Source organism: Paroedura picta, chromosome 2, assembly GCF_049243985.1.
Source record: "Paroedura picta isolate Pp20150507F chromosome 2, Ppicta_v3.0, whole genome shotgun sequence".
Lineage (NCBI taxonomy): Eukaryota > Metazoa > Chordata > Lepidosauria > Squamata > Gekkonidae > Paroedura > Paroedura picta.
In genome coordinates, this window is record NC_135370.1 from 90492206 (window position 1) to 90510755 (window position 18550).

Genomic DNA, 18550 nt, shown 5'->3' on the forward strand with positions numbered 1-18550 from the left:
AGAACAGTCATCCTTCTCTGCCTCTTCAGAATGCTAATTCAAGCACAGTACTCTTCGGTGGGGTAGTTTGTTCTGTTGCAAGACAGTGAGTAATGTCACCAATGATGCATCACAGAGTGATGTACATGTATATTTGAATCACCTCTCAAACTAGTTTAGGGGGAAATGCCTTTCATGTATTTCTCCTTTCTTGTTCCTCACAAACCTGATTTTCAACTGCTAAAATTAGATTTAGTGTTGCTAAGTACAACCTAATATCAGGAGCAAAACAGATTCTCAGATCATCCAGATTAAAACATTGTCTTTGGAGTGTATAGATAATGCATGGTGAATTGAATCAACTCAGGTTTGAGGTGAGTCTGTCAGACTATGAGTTAAGATGGCTGGGTGACATGGTATTGCTGTCCATTATCATACAATATAGTCAATCCAATCCAGTTGAATAGGTCCATGGAGGCAAAGGCTGTCATTGTTGTTTCCAAAGCCCATTCAGTTGTTTAAAAGGCTTTAAAAAAAACTGTGGAAGTCACAGTGTTGCCAGAAACCACCTGGAAGCCAGTGAAGATACTGAAAACTAGCTGCAAAACTAGCATTATTATTGTGTAGTCTACTCTTGCTGATACTATGGCAAGTCACATTTTGTATCAACTGTAGTTTTGGAACACTTTTCTAAGTTAGTTCTGTATAGATCACATTACAATAGCCTAGTTTAGATTTGAATAAGATGTACTTTTCCAGCAAATCCCTATCCATTTATTGACGTCCAAGAAAGAGTACCAAGTAAAATTGGTAAAAAATTATGATCCAGCTAAAGTTTGTAAGATGACATTGTCTTTGGCATTGTCACTAATATTCTTCCAGGAATAGCGCCTGATTAAAGCAAACACACACACGCACACAAGCTTTGAACCCAATTCTTAAAGAGTGCAGCCACATCCAATATATGAGTTATATTTCTAGTCCAGGACCAGCTAAAACAACTAACCATCAGTTTATTCATTACCAGGACTGAATTTCAAGTTTATTAATCTCCATTTGGTCCATTACAGACCTCAGATAAGTTCAGATTTTTCATTGTTTCCCCAGAATTTGATAGAAAAGTGTTATCAGTATTCAGATATCACCACACCAGGATCTTCAGATGACATAGAATCATAGAATCATAGAGTTGGAGGGGGCCATACAGGCTGTTGGAGGGGGCCATACAGGCTGTTCCAATAGTCCAACACCCTGCTCAATGCAGGATCAGCCCTAAGCATCCTAAAGCATCCAAGAAAAGTGTGTATCCAACCTTTGCTTGAAGACTGCCAGTGAGGGGGAGCTCACCACCTCCTTAGGCAGCCTATTCCACTGCTGAATTACTCTGACTGTGAAATTTTTTTTCCTGATATCTAGCCTATATCGTTGTACTTGTAGTTTAAACCCATTACTGCATGTCCTTTCCTCTGCAGCCAATGGGAACAGCATCCTGCCCTCCTCCAAGTGACAACCGTTCAAATACTTAAAGAGGGCTATCATGTCCCCTCTCAACCTCCTTTTCTCCAGGCTGAACATTCCCAAGTCCCTCACCTATCTTCATAGGGCTTGGTCTCTTGGCCCCAGATCATCCTCGTCGCTCTCCTCTGTACCCTTTCAATTTTATCTACATCCTTCTTGAAGTGAGGCCTCCAGAACTGCACACAGTACTCCAGGTGTGGTCTGACCAGTGCCGTATACAATGGGACTATGACATCTTGTGATTTTGATGTGATGCCCCTGTTGATACAGCCCAAAATGGCATTCGGCTTTTTTATCGCTGCATCACACTGCCTGCTCATGTTTAGTTTACAATCCACAAGTACCCCAAGGTCTCGTTCACACACAGTGTTACCTAGAAGCATATCCCCCATCCAGTAGGCATGCTTTTCATTTTTCTGACCCAGATGCAGAACTTTACACTTATCTTTATTAAATTGCATCTTGTTCTCATTTGCCCATTTTTCCATTGTGTTCAGATCTTGTTGAACTCTGTGTCTATCTTCCGGAGTATTTGCCAGTCCTCCCAATTTGGTGTCATCTGCAAACTTGATGAGTAGTCCTTCCACCCCCTCATCTAGATCATTAATAAATATGTTAAAAAGTACCGGGCCGAGCACCGAGCCCTGAGGTACCCCGCTACTCACCTCCCTCCAGTCTGATGAAACACCATTGACAACAACTCTTTGAGTGTGGTTCTCTAACCAATTTCCTATCCACCTAACTATCTGAAAATCCAGATTGCAGTCCTTGAATTTATCCATCAGAACATCATGGGGAACCTTGTCAAAAGCTTTACTAAAATCCAAGTAAACGACATCAACTGAATTTCCACGATCCAGCAAACCTGTCACTTGGTCAAAAAAGGAAACCAGGTTGGTCTGACAGGACCTGTTGGAGACAAATCCATGTTGACTTCCTTGGATCACCAAATTGTCCTCCAGATGTTTGCAGATCACTCCCTTTAATATCTGCTCCATTATCTTATCCACAACAGAGGTCAGACTCACTGGTCTATAGTTTCCTGGGTCATCCTTCCTCCCTTTTTTGAAGATCGGTATAACGTTTGCTCTCTTCCAGTCCTCCGGGACATCTCCAGTCCTTAAAGAGGTCCTGAAGATGATGGACAAGGGTTCTGTAAGTTCTCTGGAAAGTTCTTTGAGCACTCTCGGGTACATTTCATCCGGCCCAGGGGATTTGAACTCATCCAGTGCAGCTAAATGCCTCTCACCAACCTCTCTGTCCATGTCAACCTGCCACCCAGATACTATCTCTTGGCTACTGCCATCTCTAGATGTGCCTAAACCCTTTGACCTGTGGGGAAAAACAGATGTAAAATAGGCGCTGAGCCTTTCTGCTTTCTCTGCATCCTCCGTTAGAGTTTGTCCATCCGCTCCCAACAGTGGGCCTATTATGTTTGCTCCTCACATAACTGAAAAATATTTTCTTGTTACAGTGGGCTTCCCTGGCCAATCTTAGCTCACTCTCAGCTTTGGCCTTTCTGATGATTGACATCACCCAAGGTTTCATGTAGATGTTAAATAGTATGTGAAACAAGATGGACAGTGTTCTTGGACAAGTCAAATGTGACGGGAAAACTCAACTGTTCCAATATTACTACAGCAATTTGTCTTCCTGGAACATCTAAAACCAGTAAAAAGAAGTACCTCCTACTTTCTCTATTTATTTTAAATTATTGGTCATCCCCCTAGGGTGATCAATTTGGGTCTCCAAATTGGGTCAGAAGCCAGAATGTAAAGGATCTACATAAATCAGAATTATCCACAACACGCCTCTCTTCCCCCGGAATTGAGATGACACCCTGTCCATTTCAGCACCTTGCTGAAGGAAGGAAGTTTGGAGGTTAGCTGGACGTTGTCTATGAGGTCCCATGAAGACTTCTGTAGAAGTGGCTTATCATGTGTGGTGGTAAGACTGCTTCACAGAGTCTGAGATCCTTTGAGTGATAGGTTGTTCAAACAGAATTTTGTGGAGAGTTTCAGTTAAGAAATGACAATTGGGAATCATCAGTTGAAGAAGAGGCAGTTTTAACACTCACTGAGGACTTGGAAGGAGGATAAAAGTAGATTGGGAAGATCACAGATGATCCCCATTCAAGCCAAAGAAGTTTCACAGCTTCTATTCTAGAGAAGTTATGCCTGATCAATGAAAAGGAAGAAATCTCTTTAGAGAAGAGAGATCACTTGTTTGGTGTATAGAGAATAATTTTTTGGACTTAGTTCTGTGTTCCTGCCTTCAAATCCTTAAGATCAGTGAAACTCAAGTATCTAGGTTTGCATGTTTAAGTAGATACTGAAAAGAAAGCTTCTCTCCTCAACGTTTCAAAGACCTTGTTGAAAAACAAACAAACAACCCGCTCCCCAAAACACACTTGTTGGCAACAATTTAAATTGTCTTTAAATTAGTGTGATTACAATGTTATCTCAGTTATTATCCCACTCCTGATTTCTCCTGACCTTTCCCCCTCTTACATGTCATTTCATAAATTAAAAAGATTATTCTGTCTTGTGCGTCAGTTCCCTGGATTGGGCCAGCATCTATCTAAAATCTATAGCAACATGACTGGACGGAACAGCCACAGGTAGAAAAAATGAAGAAAATAGATATGGATGCTGCTCAGCATGAAAGAAGTGAGGGAAGGAAGAGGACAAGATCACCATACCATGGTTTCCAGGTTTCCCTTCTTCAAAGTAGCATTGATCACCACCACCACTTTATAGGCTATGTCTCCTATACCACATTTCATTAGCCTACAAACTAGTGGTAGTTTTCATTTGGTGGTACAAACTAAGAGATATCCTAAACCAGCAGGTTAGCCAGAAATTGCACATCAAAGGTACTTCTAAATGTATCCATGAATTGAGAAACAAATTGCTTTAACATAAAATATGTTGAGCGTTGAGCAAGGGGTTGGACTAGATGGCCTGTATGGCCCCTTCTAACTCTATGATTCTGTGAAAATATGCAATCACCATTGCTATAAAGATATTGTTTGAATTCATGGAATATTTGACAACATTTAGCCATGGTCAAATAATAGGCAGTCCAACAAAAGTTTTAGGATAGTCAACTGATGAGCATTGAATTCTAGTCTCCCTCTAATGAGCATTCCAATACTAGTTGCCCTGTTAATTTTAATTGGATTTAGTTTGCTTAATTCTTCCACTGCAACCAACACAACTTCAAAATACCTGAATCTGGCTGGATTTTGCACAAGAAATATCAGCAGTGATTAGCAATAGTCTGCTTGAACACAGCAAAGAACTCTCCCTTCAGTCCAAATGGTATTCATCATAACCAAGCTCAATAGAGTGGGATGGGAAGCATAATATATTGTACCTTTTACTAGAAATTTCCTCCCTCCCAATTTGGAATGCAAAGGAAAGGGACCTGCCAGCTTCCCTTACCTTTCATACCTCTTCAAAGTCCACAAATACAGCAAGCGTTCCTTAGTAGAGAATTGGTACAGTCTGTATATAGATGCTGTGTTCAAATCATGCACAGTGAATTAACCCATGAAGAACCCAGAATGTAGAAATGCTCTGCCTTTTCTTCTCACCATATTGGAAACTTGTTTCGTCTTTCTGTGGGCACCAGTGGACTAGCTGTGATTGGCGCACCAATTCTATTACAGCTGACTCAGGGTAATCAGTCGAGAACCTTCTCCAAAGCCATCCTCATCTCACCGAATTGGCTCATAGAGGTGTGTGTGGGGAAAGGCTCAATGTCTTCCAGCTTTTTGTCTATATTCTTTAAGATAATTTTTACTGAGAAGTAGGGAGTTAATTATATATATGCAGGCAGATGTCTTTGCTATTGTCTGTTGAGAGTTGTTGTGCAAGCTCAATTTTGTTATATATTGTAAGATGTCACCCTGAAACTGGGAAGGAGGCGCAGGAATAAATGAATACCCTTTTGTCCTATTTGCTCAACCATAGTTCAACTTTTCAGACTGCAAACTGGGATCTTATTGAATTTATATTCCTTGCCACAGCAAGGTCTTTGGTTTTGCCAAACAACATGTCCATTAATATTACAGTAGCTAGTCAGAACCACAGGAAATTATGGTTCTATTGATGACTTCCTAAAGCAGTAAATCTCCATCTTTCATATAGCATCTGAGTGGAAGACAGAGGAGTGAGGAAGAATATGAGCATGCTTTATGATGTATGAATGCAGCCATAATGAACATATCAAGAAGTATATAAACTTATGTGTAGGAAGTTATCTTTTCAGTCACAGAAAATGTCATGTGTACAATACATAAATAAGCTTGAATCTGAGAAACAGTCTTTTCCATAACCTTTTAAGTAACAACAATGCTAAGAAGTTAGATCTTGTTTCATGTGCTTCTGCCAACATCCAAGATACTTCTTTCTCCAAGGTATAGATAGGTTCAGGTATGTTGACATTCAAATACCTTCCCTGACTGCTTTGGTTCAGGAACAGCATAATTAAAATCAGTGCTATCACATCATCTTTGGAAATTTTTAAACAGAGGCTGGATAGCCATCTGACAGAGAGGCTGATTCTGTTAAGGCGAAGGGGTGGCAGGTTACAGTAGATGAATGATAAGGATGTGAGTGTCCTGCATAGTGCAGGGGGTTGGACTAGATGACCCATGAGGTCCCTTCCAACTCTATGATTCATGCTAGTTTCTGAAAGGCATCTCTTACCACTTCTGCCAAAGCAGTGATGTACATTAAAAAGATGACCTGTCACCCTAATGCAAACTCCCAAGTTTATACTCACCCATGTCCTGTTATGGCTCCTTGATTTTAATCAACTTGATATCAGTGTTTGCAGTTGATTCTTCATTAAGATTATGGCACATGGTCAGTACTGGAAAGTGATTAGAATCAGACCATGCAATTCTCCCCTAGAGACCTGAAGGTACGGCTCCATGTAGACTGACCCAACAATTTTATCCCAGATCCAAAACAAAAGTAACACCAGGACAAGAAACGTGCGTGTGCACACACATGCGCTTGTGCTACCAGCAAGAAAGCCACAGTTCTACCACTTACAATTCTGCAAAAAGAATTAAGATGGGGGAAAGATCATAGAATCAGAGTTGGAAGGGACCTCATGGGTCATCTAGTCCAACCCCCTGCACTATGCAGGACACTCACATCCCAATCGCTCATCCCAATGTAACCTGTTATCCCTTTGATGAACAGAACAGGGACCTCTGAACTGTGGGCAGATATGACGAGTCCCATGTTTTAAGGTGCTGGATAAAAACTTTAGTGTTACTCATATTATTTTATTAGTGAGTGATGATGATAATAAACACAAACTGATACAAGAGAATAAAGATGGTATCCTGACAATACAACACAAAATTGTCACAATGCATTTTACATTGTAGTGCAATAGTGTGCTTTTGTTTTTTGAGACATGGCACATTTGCTTATTTTTTCTGCTTACTGTTAAGAAATTGACAACTTTGGTGTACTTTGGGAGAGAAGGAGGGAAATGACTACAGGACTGTACAGTCTGTATTGTGCTTATTTTCCATGGAATATTAATGCACGTAGGATTATTATATGTTTGTGTACTATTTTTCTTATAAAATTTAAAATGATTAAGTAAAACTGTAAACAGTTATTCTACATCATAGATATTTTCAAGGGAACTTGCTTAACAGTCCTTAAAAATATACTGAAATTCACAAAAAGCAAACATTCATATTGATCTAATACTATTTTTCTGCATTATATCTTCTCTTTGTGTCATGCCTAGTGTATTATGCTTATTCAGATTTCTGGGGTCCTATTCCATTGCTTGTTGGATGTCTCTTCTTGTCGATTGTATTGACTTGCGCTGTGCCAGTCTCAGTGAAAAAAACAGACTACCGCTATAATAAGTAAATAAATAAATTAACATATTCATAACATAAACTAAGCAGCAGAAAAATTAGCAAAAAGGCAAAAAGAAAAAAATAAATTATTGTTGATTCAATCTTCTCCTAAGCTGAAAAGATGCAGGAAAGAATTTCCACAGGCAACATGACAAACATTTCCTATCTCTGTTAGCCATACACCCATCTCACTTCCATAGGTGGGTGCACAAAAGCATGAGGCCTCCACTAGGGACATGCTGTCAGACAGCTTCATGTGGGAGCAGTGAGTGTTTTAAGACTCCTATAAAGGCCTAAATCACCTGAGATGAGAGCGAATACGTTATTTGCGTTCTTTTAGTTTAGGGACTTTGCACCAGGAAATGACAAGATTGTCCCTTGTAAGTTGTAACATCATTAACAAGTTGCTGAATCAGGGCAGGCGCATCATCTCAACAAACTGTAATAAACAACAGTGGGCAATGACTATTAACACAGAAATGGTACATCAACCCCCCCCCCCCACTTCCTCATGCCACAACAATGGAAGCTGATTCAAGCAATTGTTTAAGAATAAGCTCTGCTAACAACCTGTGATTGCCCTGAAGAAATCTGAACCAAACTGCCTGTGAAATGCTTTGCAAAACAAGTGGCTCCATGTAAGCCAAAAGGAGAAAACTCCCCTTCCATCTCGGACAGCTCAGCTGGACAACTTTCCACAGACAGAACAGTGACAGAAAAGTATATATTCTTTGCTGAAATCACCAGCATTGTGCTGGCAACAAAAGTGTGCAACAAGTCATGATCATTTGTGCTCATGCTTATCATAATTGCTTAGTACATCATTGAAATCATTAGCCTTAAGGAATACTACAGTATTATTCTTTAGATTTCAGTCTCATGATTTCAGGGATGTTTCTAAAGTTTTCTATTCCTTTGGCAGTCATTGGATCTAAAATGGATTTGAAAGCTAACAAGTAAACTTAGCAATAATGGCCAAGATGAGCAAGGTCTGCTTATTGACACACTGTGACAGTCCCAGCAGCACCGATAGCTATGAAAAAATGCTAGCACTCACAGAAGAAAGATGATGGTGATGTGATGTGATGTGATCCGTACAGTCGTGCCTGATCCTCGGCAATTCTATAGGAAAGTTTTCGTCATACTTTTCTGTCAATGACTGCTTCTTTTGGTTGGTTCATGGTCATCCCTGTATCAGCTTTGATCGTGTCAAACCCATGGACCCTTTGGCAACCACGTTTCCTTTTGCCGCTGACCATGCCGAGCATTAATGATTTTTCTAACGCGTTTGATCACATGATGTGTCCAAAGTAAATGAAGAAGTAAAATAAGATGTGACTAAGGTCTTGAAACTCTGCCTATTTGTGATGAGGCATGCCTGTATGAAAAGTTTGGTCATCTTCACAGACTTCCTTCTTCAGCACTCAGTTGCTCAGTGCCAATAGCTGACTTCCCTTCTCTCACTTGTTCATCTTAAACTAATCTATACACAGAAACCGTGTTTTGCCCCAAAGCACAGGAGAATAAGGGATGCCACCATCAAAAAGACTCCATCTCTTACAATCACCCACCTCATTTCAGTAATGGGGCAACACTGATACTGATCTTAGTGTTTGGGCAGATACATATGAGAAGAACCCATTGCCCAATCCATTTATGGCTTTCAAGAGAAGCACCAGTGCTTAGAACTGGGTTCAGCAACAAATTGGCAAATAGAACAGTGCAGAAGTATCAACCAGAAATCTAAATGATACATTTGGCACTAACTGAATTTTCTGAACAATCTTCAAAGAAAACCTTGCAGTAACAAAATCTGGCTATGATGAATATAAGCACACTGCTTTTTTCTTGGAAGGGATGCAAAAATTGCAAACAGAAACAAATACTACTCAAATCCATTGCTGCTAAAAAGCCCCCAAGACTTATCTAAGGGGGCCATTGTTGCTGCGGGGGAGGAACACCGACAGGGACCTGGCTGGTTGGAGAGATTGCCCAGCCCTGGCATTCTCTGGGCAGGGTGTGTGTTGGCATGGCAACAGGGGGTGTTGCTGAACTGGGCGTCAGTTAAACGGATGGCCTGATATTCTTTGGCCTCTTTCCCCCCTTCAGGGCGCCCAAAGACGCAAAACCCACCCTCCCTCCCTGTTTTTGAATTGTTTGACTTTTTGTTAGATGTTGGGTTAGATTATTGATTAATTGTCACAGCCTGCGGAAGGGGAGCATGGGAAGGATCAATTTTGGGGAGGCCAAGCTTGCGCGCTGTCCTCCCCTAGATTTGGGGGGCCCTTTAAAGGGCTGTGTGGATGCAGAGCCTGATTGAAGGCTAGCATTTCCGGGGGGCAGGAGAACCCAACAGAGGCTGGTGCCCAGAGGGGTCACTCCATGGTGCCTCCCCCCGTTTCAGCCTGCCATTATGTCCGGGTTTTGGGGCTGGATAGCCAAGGCAACCCGTTGAGGGGCAGGCTGTGGTGGGCTTCCTTGTGGTAGGGTAACCACAAGATGGCATGATTCTCTTCCCATGCTTGCCACGCTCAATGTTGAATAAAGGCTGTGGCCAAATATTTTATGCCAAAATTATGGTTGTCAGTGTCCTCATTAGGTGGTCAATATCCCCCTGCAAGGCAATGGGCATTCAATAGTCCCCCAAACAGTGAACCTGATCTTTTTGGAGGAGTACGAACTCATGAAAAAGGAAACAACTCTTTATTCCCTGGTTAGCATATTGATGACTGACACTAGGTCACTATGATCATGTCTGGATCACTAAGCATGCTGCTTTGCCACCTCTTCTCTTGGAAGGGGAAGCATAATTTTGCAGAGTATTCAAATGTTCTCAGTACTCCATATTCAATTCACTTTCTATGTTTGATGAGTTAGCAAGATCAAGGTGTTACAATTTTGCCAGAATTCTTATGGGTCTGTGTACGCACTCTTCATTTGTAGAGGGTAAAAGGACACTGGAATATTTTTTTCAGAAAATTCAATATTTGGGTAGCTTTGACGCCTTGAAACTCGTGACATATTTGGAACAATTAGACATTTACTACTTTATTGTTTTATTTATTTATTTTGGAGTTTCTAGACCACCCCAAGTACATAAATATTCATAAAACACATCATTAAAACAACAGCAATACAAAACAACTTATAAACACTGGCCCTGTGGAGGGGTGACTGAGACGAGGGAAGGCTGAATCAGATTTTCAAACCGGGATTTTTAAAAAATTGGCCTTGATCCAGAAATGTTTCAGAATACCATGCTGGCAAATTTGAAGATTTCTTTTCACCAGCCACTCAGATGATTTGTGACTTGGTGTCGAGTTCTTTGGGGGGCCTTACATTTTTGTTTGCAATTTTATGTGAATGAGTGGGTGACCAATATTTATTTGTTTCCTTTAACTTTGGCATAAAATTCTTTCTCGTCTGCCAGGTACAACATGGCATGCCATTGCAAGCCAATGAAGGCTAAAACATTTGCAATGGGATGCTACCCAAAATAGGTTCTCTCTAATGATCACTTTCTAACTCCATCATTAATATTGGGAAATACTTACCATGTGGATAGAGTTAAAATGAAGTTCTCCAGTAGAGGCTAGGAACAGACTGACGATGACTAACTTTGTGAATAAGTCAGTGTGAACAGCTTCAGATAAAACTATGCATTAATCCACATACATACATCCCAGCAATAAGGGTGCATTCATTATCTGTTTATTGCATACATAATAGCATCCTACAGCAATTAATAACACAAACTGTTTGATCTAGTGGAGCAATCAGCTGTATCACAGCAACCAATCAGAACATCTGATTAACTATGTGCGAAAACAAGTATTCCAATCAAGGTACAGTTTCCACGTGAAGAATTAGAACATGAAGTGCTATTCCAAATCAATTTTATTTCCTTCTATCTTAAAATTAATTAATTGCATTAATTCTCTGGAGATAATATTTGCTGACGAAGTCACACAAGTAGGATATTACATTCAGACTTCAGTTAGAAGTTCTAGCAATATATGTTTGGTATTATTCCCCCCCCCCCCTTCTGTATAACAGGCTCATGTAACACAGTTCTGGACTTTCCACTGCTAGTGAATAGAGCAGCAGATCATACATTAGCTCTGTCCCATGAATCGAATTGCTCAAAATGCCAGTCAAATAGCTTGAAATGAAGCAGCAATTTTGGAATATACAGAGGAGGAATTATTTTGCATATTCATGACTGATCAATATTATTTAAATTCAACATGACAAGGGCCTTCCCTTGTCTCTGATCTGGAAATTGCAGTCAGTACAAAATGCGGCTGCTAGAGTCCTCACAAGATCTTCTGGATCAGTTTCAAGGTTTTGGTTCTTACCTTTAAGGCCATCTGTGGCCTGAGCCCTGCATATCTGAGGGACTGCTTGTCTTCCTATGCCCCCCCACCCACAGGGCTCTATGCTCTGCGGGTATGAATTTGCTGGTTATCTCCGCACCTTAGGATGCATGCCTAGCCTCAGCCAGGGCCAGGACTTTTTCAGTCCTGGCCCCAACCTGGTAGAATGAGCTCCTGGAAGAGTTGAGGGCACTGACAGAGCTGTCAATGTTCTGCAGGGCCTGTAAGACGGAGCTCTTCCACCAGGTATTTGGTTGAGGCAGAGTCAGGAAGATCTGGTCCCTCCCTGTAGAGGCATTGCTCTGGATCAGCTGGAAACAGGAGCATCTCCCAAGGATGATGGTGGACTCCTGGAGACCAGTGTGATTAGGTGTTATCGACGGTGGACAGTGTAGGGGGAGGGAAACAGATTAGTTTGATCCTCCATCGAGGAGTACTGTTGTTGCTGTTTTTATTGTAAACTGTCACGAGCCAGCTGGGTTCAAGAGTGCCAGTGAATAATTCCAAATAAAAATAAATAAATAAATAAATAAATAACACACTATTTCTGTCATTTTTCATTTCATTTGTGGAATGCAGGTACTTTAGTCCTGTGACAACGCTACACCAACTGGTCCAATACCCATAGGCTTTTATTATATTTGAAGGTTGTCGCCATCTTGGATGTCCGACCCATATCAGACATTTACCCAAGAAGCTATGCCATTTCCATGGTAGAAAAGCAGATTCATGCTTTTACTCCCCATCATGTGAGACAAGTCCTGTCCAGAGGCCACCATATATCATAGCCTCATTTTGCACAGTTATTTGCTCTTAAAGGGCAGAATCACAAGATCCGGCCAATTGTATGAGGAAATATCCAGCTTGTTTTATGTGAAGGAGATGGCTTCTTGGTCCTCTACCACTGGCCAGGTAAGCATCTGCATTTGGGTCTTACCAGTCCACACAATGCTTGAGAGTGGCACGTGCAACTGTTTTATAAGCTGTGGATAGCTATCATAGGGAGTGAGGAGGTAATTCTGGGAACCATGAAGTCAGCGCTGACAGATGGGAAGAATGCCCTTTACAAGAAATGTTATGATGCTTGGGTGCATGCACGTGATTTGCATGTTCAGATGTAAGAAATTGGAAGCTATGTTTGTTCTTATTAAATAGATTAAATTTATTGCAACAAATTATATATTCTATTGCACAGGCAATGTTATAACATCTCCTGTTATCTGCATTTGCCCTTCATTTCCTAAGATCCCCTGGTTTGTTTACACGCTCTTTGCGTATAAGCAGTCCACTCCAGTAACATAATTTTAGTTTGGTTGTACTTATGCCCTTCTGGGTCACACAGTATATTAATAGAAAAAGAAGCATGGCAGAAATTGGAAAACAGAAGAGCACCTGTACAACAGCTATAAAACCTCTATAGGCATCTTCCTCCTACCCATGTTACGGCCTGCTAGCTCCCTAAGTTCTAGGAAACCTCCTCAGAAGAAGAAACAGTGCTCACTTTTATCTTGCTACATCCTGCAGACTCAAGCAGGAAGGGACACCATGGCTTTGGAGGACCCTCTACTCTCATATGCTGTTGAGCATGGAGATCCCAGGATCTCCTTCCATGATTCCAGATCCCCAAGAACAGCAGCAACAGTAAAACCAGACAGAAGACATCTGAGGAGGAACTGTACTTGCTTGGAAGCAGAATGCTTCCCTTTCTGAGAAGGCAAATTGTTCACAGAAATACTTCCAGAGTCTTGGCCTGCACTGAAGCACTAGGGTGGATGAAAGTACCAGGACTACTATGTAAACTCCCTCAGTTACTGCCTGGAAGCTCTAAGCTGATGCAACCTCTAAGCTGCCTAGTTCAAAATCTCTGCTTCTCTCACAGATGATAATGAACAATCTTGGACTTTACAGAACTCTTCTTCTCCATACTGGACAGATCCCTGCTGTTGTTTGCTTGCATTTAGTCCTGTGGTGGTGAAAAGCAGGACACCCTTCTGGATGTGATCTTGTGATCTATCATAAACTAGGTCTTAGTTTTCTCACGCAGAATATGCTGCTGCTTGAGAACTACAGTCAGTATAATAAATCGACTAGCGATTCATTGGGCAAGTGAAATACACACCCTAGCTCGACTTCAATAGATGGGAGGGGGGCATATTGTGGAGTCAATTTCTACCAGAAGCAAAAATGCTGAATATCATAGAGCACATCTTGGTTCCATTGCACCTCAAGCTGATTATTTAGTAGAAGCAGAAGACCTGGTTTTATACCCCACTTTTCACTATTTGAAGATGACTCAGAGCAGCTTACAGTAACTTTCCCTTCCTGTCCCCAAACAGATACCCTGTGAGATAGGAGGTGTTGAGAGAGCTCTAACAGAACTGCACTGTGAAAACAACCCTAAGAGAACTGTGACTAGCCCAAGGTAACCCAGCTGGCTGCATATGTAGGAGGGGGCAATTGAACCCAGCTCTCCAGATTAGAGGCCTCCATTTAGCATGTAAAATCCATGCGTGGAAGCAGATTTACTATGCATCTCACTGATGTGGATCAAAATGTTCGTCTAGCTGTGTTTTCAAGCCCATAGCACAATTCCCATTGACTATTGTGTGTATTTTTTGCTTCCCTTGCGGCATCTCCAGATTAAACATGAAGTTGAGTTGGAGGCTGCTATTAATAGCATCATAGCCTTATTGAGAGGAGATATCTGTGTCACTCCTTGCTATGTTAACCACAATCTGGTTAGAAATCTTCTCATACACATGGAGACTTGCGACAGAAGAGAGCACAGCCATTCTATGGTAGTATGTGGGAATGAGCTTCAATCTTGTGTCATCTTCAATCATCTCCACCCCACATGAAGCCTCAGATCTCCTGGTTTGTTTACATGCTCTTTGCATATAAGCAGTCCACTCCAGTAACATAATTTTAGTTTAGTTGTACTTATGCCCTTCTGGGCCACACAGTATATTAATAGAAAAAGAAGCATGGCAGAAACTGGGCTGCTTTTCCTTGCAAATTAAAGTACCATGTTTGTTTCCACAGAACAACCACTTTGCTGTACTGTGGGATTTGAAGGGGGGGAAGAGGCCAGGGATAACAGCTAGATCTTCAACTTGGGACCCAAAGTAGCAAGTTCTTAGGGCGCTGATACAGCTAGCCATTTCAGGTCAGAAAATGAGAGAATGGCACCACAAATCAAACAAGTGGTATCATAGCCTACAACAGGAGAATCCTCTCAGAGGTCTGGAGTATATAGGAAGGGTTGTTGGGCACAGAAGTGCCTAGTGGGCAGTAACTACCTAGGATTCCCAGTACTCATACTGCTTCTCACAACTGGTTGTAAGGTGACCAGATTTTAACATTCGTAAAGCGGGACACCATTGACCGGGGGGGTTCTTGATTAAAAATTTGGTCTATATAGAGCAACAAAAAGTTTCATAAAATGCAAAAAAGTATTGTAATATATATTTTTAAATTTCAACATAAGTACAATTTGCCAGGTACCCCAGATGTCCCTCCAAAAGTGGGACAACCTGGTCACCTTATCAAATGCTCTTGCCATTTGAAAGGGCATTTTAAAATCTCTCTATCGGGTGATAAAATATGCATGTTTTAAAATGCTACCCCAAAGCTCCAGAATCTCGTACTGCTGGGCTGAGCACTGAAGCAAGCTCTGATCAAAACTTAAAATATTCAACAGCCCATGGGAAAGCAGGCAGGCCCTCCAGCTCAGCTGCAGCTTTCCAGTTACTATTCTGCAGGCTGAGGCAGCTGCATTTCTTCCTTAAAGCTCACCCAGGGATTTGGGAGACCCCAGCCATTCCTTAGGTAGCAGTAGAACTGGATTTTACTTCCATAAGTCTTCATTGGGAGCAGGGAGCGGTTTGCAAGTGATTTAGGTGCAATGCAGTACCCTGTCTCTTTAAGTATGGCATACTTTCCAGCTGGGAAAAGTGAACACACTCTCCCTTTTTCCCATTTTTACACTGCCCTATTTTTACTTATCCAGAAATCAAGTCCTTGCAAAATAACCCACAGGAGGGGGAAGGGGACTTCAAAAAAAAGTTATCCTTCAATGAAGCCAGCGTTCTTTTTTCATTTAATACTGGGAGTTAATTTAACTCATGGAAGACAGGAGAAGGCTGCAGTCAAAGATGAAATCTTGCAGATAAATGTCTTTGTTCCCCCTTAAGGACAAAAGGCTGAACATCAACAGTCTTGCAGAAAGGAAATCACCCAAAGAAGATCCAAAGACACCCGCTTGACTGCAAGCCTGGCACAGTTAAGCAGCGGCTGCGGAAACAGCATGTTTAATTAAGGGTTTTGATATAACACCCCAGGTGCATGCAGCGACATTCTCTTAATATACTCACCGTGCAGCAAGGCATGAGTGCAGCGTCAGACTCCCAACAAATCCTTTCCCAGCCTTAGGCAAAGCAACCTGCTTCTCGGTCTCCTCACAGACAATCCAGCATTACTGGAAGGCGGCCAGAGAAGAACTGATTCATCAGCCAATAAAATAGCCTTAAGCTGCCATTCCACAGGAGACCATTCCTCTCTCCTGTTCTGGCTGCGGACACCAGCTTCAGCCAATAAGGGAAATCAGCACTGGAAAGAGAAGGAAGGTATATGGCATGCCGGCTGTTTGCGGTGCGAGGGTGTGTGCGTGCCCCCTGCCCCACCCACCTGCATTGCTGTTCACAGCAGGCCTGGATGGGAAAGCAACTTCAGCCTCGTGATCCATGCCTACCTTGAATACATTCTTGGTTTCTGGGGATGTGGAATGTGAAAAAGGAAGGTGACAAGTCATTGCGAAACAGTGTGAATGTCAGAGATAACAATATCGGTGTATTGGGGGGGGGGTCTGAAAACAGTTCTCTAAGCTGCTAGGCCATGAGATTTTGTACAATATGGCTGGGCAGCAAGGTTTGTGTCTGCAGAAAGCTGCCCCAAGTGTGTTTCTGCTCAAACCAGCACCCAGGCTGCCTCATTCATCCCATGCTGACTGGAAGGGTTTGTGCCTACAGAAAGGAGGTGTCTCCAGTTTATTATATAACAGAACATTGTGGGATGCAAGACTGAGATGGGAAGGAGTTTGGAGTGAAATCAGCGGTGCGGGCTGGCACAGGAGAAGTTTGATGGTCTTTGAAATGAGAACACTTGTTTACTGGGTCAGGGAATTCAGATGTATTTGACGTTCCAGTGCCTGACGTCAGAATATGCTCATGGTGCGTTCTGAAATCAACACACTGGTGCCTGAGATAATGTAAGCACCTGCATCCTTCTTTACATGGAGATGAAGCCACATTGATTTGAGCATTTATAAAGCAATTGAAAAATACAGAATGTTTGCAGTTCCTCAGGGACAAAGAAATAGGGAGGATGAAAAAAGCTGCCACTATACAACCAGCTTCAGAATGCATCCCATAATTTATTGTGGTGCCACAAAGGAGTCTGAGATTTACTCAGTATTTGCAGTAGGTAACTGTCATGCTGGAAGCACTGTAAGTGCCTAATTCAGTGCACTGAGCCTAGAACTGCACACGTATAGATGGCTACCTCATTGGATTATATAGCAGAGCTGGTCCTGGCCAAGTACCTGCAGCCCAAACTGATCTATTTGGAATCAGGTATAAGAGTGTATAAAGTTTAAAAGGCAAAGGGTACAGAGGTCCAGGCTGCTCAGATTGTAGCAGATGTAATATCTTATCTTCTGTTTGTATTAAACTATAATACATTTCTCCTCCATTGCAGTACATTCCTACTGGGTAACAAGATATAGAACTTCTTTAAATCGCCCTTTTGAGCTCTTCAGTGTAATATTGTTTTTTAGAAAATGAATAGGAAGTGAGACACACCAATCAAAATTGATTGCAGGTATCTTGGCTTTGTAATTTGCATACTGAAACTGCCGTATAAAAAGACAGATATTATGGGTGGCACTTAAATCCCTTCAGCACTCTCTCCCTCTGGTTCATATGCACATGGGAAAGATGTTGACAGTGTATAACTGCAATAAAAAGGGCAAATAGGGATTATTAGGAAGGGGCCTGAAAACAAATCAGCTGGGATTGTTCATTTATCGTAGAACATGTGTGTGTTGTATAGCCAGGAGACCCTAGAATTGTTTGGTAGCCAGGTAAGAGATGTTCAAAGGTGGTTTGCCATTACCTGCCTCCATGTCACAGAATCATAAGAGTTAGAAGGGGTCATACAGGGTATCTAGTCCAACTCCCTGCTCAATGGAGAATCAGCCTAAAGCATCCCTGATCATGACCCTAGTGTTCTTTGGAGGTTTCCCATCCAAATGCTAACCAGGGTCAACCCTGCTTAGGTTCCAAGAGCTGACAAGATCAAACTTGCCTAGGCTCTAAAAGAGTAATATCATCCGGTGAGTGCGACTTGCCTAAGGACTCCTAGTAGTTCCATTCCAACTGTCTCAGTTCCGCAGAGCTTGTAGGAGTGCGGACTTCTAATTTGGTGATCCAGATTTGATTTCCTGCTCCCCCACATGCAAGCAGCTGGGTGACCCTGGGCTTTTGTGGAATGATGGGCACAATGCAAGTGCCCTCCTGGAACAGGCACCTTGTGCAATTGGGTGGTGTAGATCCCAAGCCAATAATAATAATAATAACTTGGTGTAGTGGTTAGGAGTATGGACTTCTAATCTGGTGAGCTGGGTTTGATTCCCCGCTCCCCCACAGCACTGATAAAGCTGTTCTGACTGAGCAGTAATATCAGGGCTTTGTCAGCCTCACCTACCTCAAAGGGTGTC

The 18550-nt window shown here is 41.9% G+C and overlaps 1 protein-coding gene across 1 annotated transcript in view; it reads right to left on the reverse strand.

The window, feature by feature from the left end:
• Positions 1 to 16167, reverse strand: part of OSBPL5 (oxysterol binding protein like 5) — a 212596-nt gene extending 196429 nt beyond the window's left edge. The window contains exon 1 of the mRNA XM_077321552.1: positions 16149 to 16167. Within this exon, the coding sequence (XP_077177667.1) occupies positions 16149 to 16163 (15 nt within the window). The 5' untranslated portion in view covers positions 16164 to 16167. The remainder of the gene's footprint in view (positions 1 to 16148) is intronic.
• Between the last annotated feature and the right edge of the window lie 2383 nt (positions 16168 to 18550).